Genomic DNA, 3948 nt, shown 5'->3' on the forward strand with positions numbered 1-3948 from the left:
CAACCCCACTAAATCTGAAAAAGCATGAAGAGAATGAGGGACAAAACCAGGCGGGCAGTATTAATGAAGAGTAGTCATCGGCGGGGTTTTAGTATATATAAATTTGCAAATAAAGGAGGAATGACAAAAAATGTCCATTTATAGTTTTCCAAGTTAAGAGTGGGTTTGCAGCTAAAGTGAGACCCAAATCCCAAAATCAAAGCTCCCAAACCCAAAACTCAAATTGAAGCCCAAGAATATCAATTGGGCCCGCAAGAGGGCTGCTCATTGTTGCTGTTTGCACCTTTTAGTCGCTTGAGAAAGAGTTCGGACATGGGTTGTGTTTCCCGCCCCGAACTTCTTTCTATTTATCTTTCTCTGCCACCCCAAAAGGGATAACAAATACGCACAGCAAAAACCAGAGGCTGAGCAGAGCGCTTCAAAAACAATGGCTGCTCTAACTCTAAGCATTGGCATCGCCACCACCAGCTCTGCTCTACTTAAAAGGCCGACGCCGCGTCGTTCGAGGACCGCAAGAATTTCGTGCATTGGATGGGTACCCCTCAAACTCTGCTTCCCCAAAACTTCGTAGCAAATCCAAAGAATAACATTTTTCTTTTATTTACTCAAATTTTGAAATGTTTTGGAATTTGATTTGTTGTTTAATCTAAGGAAGGACCCGGAGGGTGTATTGGGACCACCGCAGACGGGCCATTTGGCTCGGATAGAGTTCAAGAGGCGGTTGGAAAAAGACGCCGATGCTCGAGAAGAATTCGAACGCCAAGTCATTGAAGAGAAAGAGCGGCGTCGAACTGTTAGAGAAGTAAATTGACAATTGGGTTTTGAATTTTCCCGAACTGGGTCTTTTGTTGTAACACTTGTTAAATAATTAGTTTTTGGGTTTGATTGTTTTGTGTTTCTGTTTGTTTGAAGTCCCGGGTTGTGCCAGATACGGCGGAGGAGTTGATAGAGTACTTTCTCAACACTGAAGCTCGGGAGATTGAGTTCGAGATTTCGAGGTTGAGGCCAAGGTTGGTGATTTAAACCCATTTCTGTGTGAAGACTGATTAGAAAGCAAACAAGTAGGAATGCACGCCAATTGTTTGAGGAGATGCTTCAATGAATAAAAAGTTTGATAGCAGCTCACTTTTTTGTGCGTGTATGCATGGCTCTATGGCCTATGAAATAGTATAGTGGGGGGAGGAAGAAGGGGGGGGGGGGGGAGGTGGAGATTTTCTACTTTTCAATGTGGGATTTTGGGATCCTCACACTCCATTCTTCCGTGTATGACATCCTCGTTTCCTCATCCCATCTGACGCTGACCTGAGTAGCCCTTTCCACCCTTTCGAGGCGGCTTTCACTATACTATTGTAATACCTATGTTTTTAAGTTTTTTAAAATCCTTCAATAAGTTGCCCCATCAGTGGACTCTCGCCCAGATGTGTGGTAAAACCAGGTTTTGATACCAATTGGAAACGAAGGTGGCCAAGAGCTCATATAGACGGATAGACCTCATAGAACGAACTGTTAACATTGATATATCACATGAAGTTTAGGGTTTTCAATTGTATGTGATATACTTTCCAGTTAGTTGCCAACTTACAACGATTAGAAAGCCACTTCATTTGAGCAATACAGTTATCAATGTGCCTAACATTTACTTTTTATTGTTTTGTTACTTGTTTACTTTTGCACATTTGATTTTTTTTCCCCTAGTTAAATTAACTTAAAGTGGCACTAGTGCTTCCCATTTACTCTTTCTTGCACTCCAATTTATCTCTTCTGTATTATTTACGTATATTATAAATATTTTTTTGAAAAGTTTCTCCACAAACTAGCCTCGTTTCCCCAATTTTTCCCCTTGCATATGTTATATGCAGATTGGACAAGGTGTTTTTCTCACACCTACAATATGAGCTAGGTCAGCTTCGGTTTGCTGTTTCAAAAACTCAGGTTCCTGCCTGAATCTATAAATTTGGGTTAATTTCTGAAACTATACATTCAGCTTCCTCACCGAAACTATGCGTTCGGTATTCTGATGGTTTTTTCAGGATATAGAAGATAGATTGATTGAGCTGGAAGCATTGCAGAAGGCCCTGCAGGAAGGGACAGGTCTGTTAAGAGTTCACTTTTGATAAAGACTTGGTGTTCTTGCCTGCTTACTGAAGTGCTCCATTTTCTGTTACAGAAGCATATGACAAACTGCAAACCGACCTCATTAAAGCAAAGCTAAGTCTGACCAAAGTCCTGTCTTCAAAGGATGTAAAATCAACTGTATGTGCTGCCCTTTTAACTCATTGAGCGTTTAGTTTAACAATTAAGTATTTTGTATTGCTCAACTAAATAAATCTTGACAATGCAGTTACTAGAGATGGTTGAACACAATGAGCTGAATAGATCCTTCTTGACTCTTCTTGATGAAAACATAGCAAATGCGCACAAGGGTAACCAGGTAAATCGCCTTGGGAAAGCCTCTTTCATATTGCACGAGATAATTCATTTCATCCTTTGTTTGTATTTCTGGTTTTTTTTGCAGAGAATAAACCATACCGTAGTCAACTTTAACATGCTATGCAACAGATTTTTTTATCACCAGAAAACTAAAAAGTAGATGTTGTGATTTAGGTTAAAGATATTATGAACGCAGTAAAAAATGCAAGGAAGTACGTTCTCTTAATTGTGTACTCAACTTAAAAAGTGCAACTTAGTTCCTTCTGTCACCGCACTGCCCATTGATGAACACAAAGCTTAGTCTCGTACGATGGAAAAAAACTGCCTGGATCTTAACCTAGTATGCAGAAATTAGAAAAAGCTCTGTTTTGTCAGACTATTTCGGGTTACTTGCTTTAGTTGGTATTTGAAAGAGCACATATAGAGCCACTTAGCACTACGGTCTATTGGTATTCCTCTTCACTTGTAAGTGAGAAGTCTTAGGTTCGATCTCATGGATGACGAGTTCAAAACCAATTTATTCCTTCCACCCCTTAGTGTAAATATATCATTGTATCAGAAAAGAAAAGAGCACCTATAGATAGAATTAGATGAGTAGTAAAGCTGGAAGAGATTTTGGTTGTAGAACTCGAATCGATGGTAATTATATTTAGGTCACTTCATTTTCAGTGGATGTAATGATCTTCTTTAGATCTAAGTAAAGCAGTAACCCAACAACTTATCTTGTATACCGACTCCTTAAATTAAAGAGTTCTTGAAACAGACATGTAAAACACACAAAAAGTGACCTTTAAATCTAATTCAGTAATTGCATCCGTGGTGAACAAAACTCCAATGATCTATATCAATGTTAATTTATGACTTGCAGAAGCAAGCAGCAGAGTTCATGGAAAAGGTTCGTGGGGCTGTTCTCAAGTACATCACAGCTTAGTTCTGCGATGGCAAATAATAAGTGCTGGATTAGTCTTTAGATGGAGGTTCAGTAACACTTTTGTACCACTACATGCTTTGACAGGCAATAATATATGTAGCGTGACATCCTACATCTTTCTACTATTGCGAGAAAATCATAGAATTCATCTTCGTCACCAAAAGTATTAAGTGATAGTTACAGGAAATTTGTTTCACATGAATGGAAACAAATAGCTGTCAATATGTGGTAGGATGACACTGATTTATGCAACGTCGTAGTCTATTGATACGCATTCTAGTAAATTAATATGCATTCTAGTAAACAATGGTTATGGAGTCGATTCATTAATTTTCTTGTTCATCAATCGAAACATTGTTCGAGAGACATGATTCTATTTTATCATCCAATCTATCACCGTTCATGTTTTTTCTTTTCCTTGTAAATGAATATATCACTGAGCACATAGATTCATAGAAATGAGAAGCTAACAGTGTATTTCCTTGAAAGCACTTAAGAAGCAGTGATCCGAGAAAGTGGTTACTGATTTGGAAAGCACTTATTGACAAGCATAAAGTAAAATGCAGTAGAATTCAGAAACAGGAGCT

The 3948-nt window shown here is 38.6% G+C and overlaps 1 protein-coding gene across 1 annotated transcript; it reads left to right on the plus strand.

Annotated features, from left to right (window-relative positions):
- Positions 1–369: 369 nt before the first annotated feature.
- LOC137722715 (uncharacterized) lies at positions 370–3668 on the plus strand. The gene is made up of 8 exons (XM_068461784.1): positions 370–535; positions 656–802; positions 913–1010; positions 1860–1932; positions 2031–2091; positions 2168–2253; positions 2342–2431; positions 3299–3668. The coding sequence occupies exons 1-8, from the start codon at positions 428–430 to the stop codon at positions 3359–3361; spliced, it is 726 nt and encodes a 241-aa protein (XP_068317885.1). The 5' UTR covers positions 370–427; the 3' UTR covers positions 3362–3668.
- Positions 3669–3948: the final 280 nt, after the last annotated feature.

Source organism: Pyrus communis, chromosome 17 (assembly GCF_963583255.1).
Source record: "Pyrus communis chromosome 17, drPyrComm1.1, whole genome shotgun sequence".
NCBI lineage: Eukaryota > Viridiplantae > Streptophyta > Magnoliopsida > Rosales > Rosaceae > Pyrus > Pyrus communis.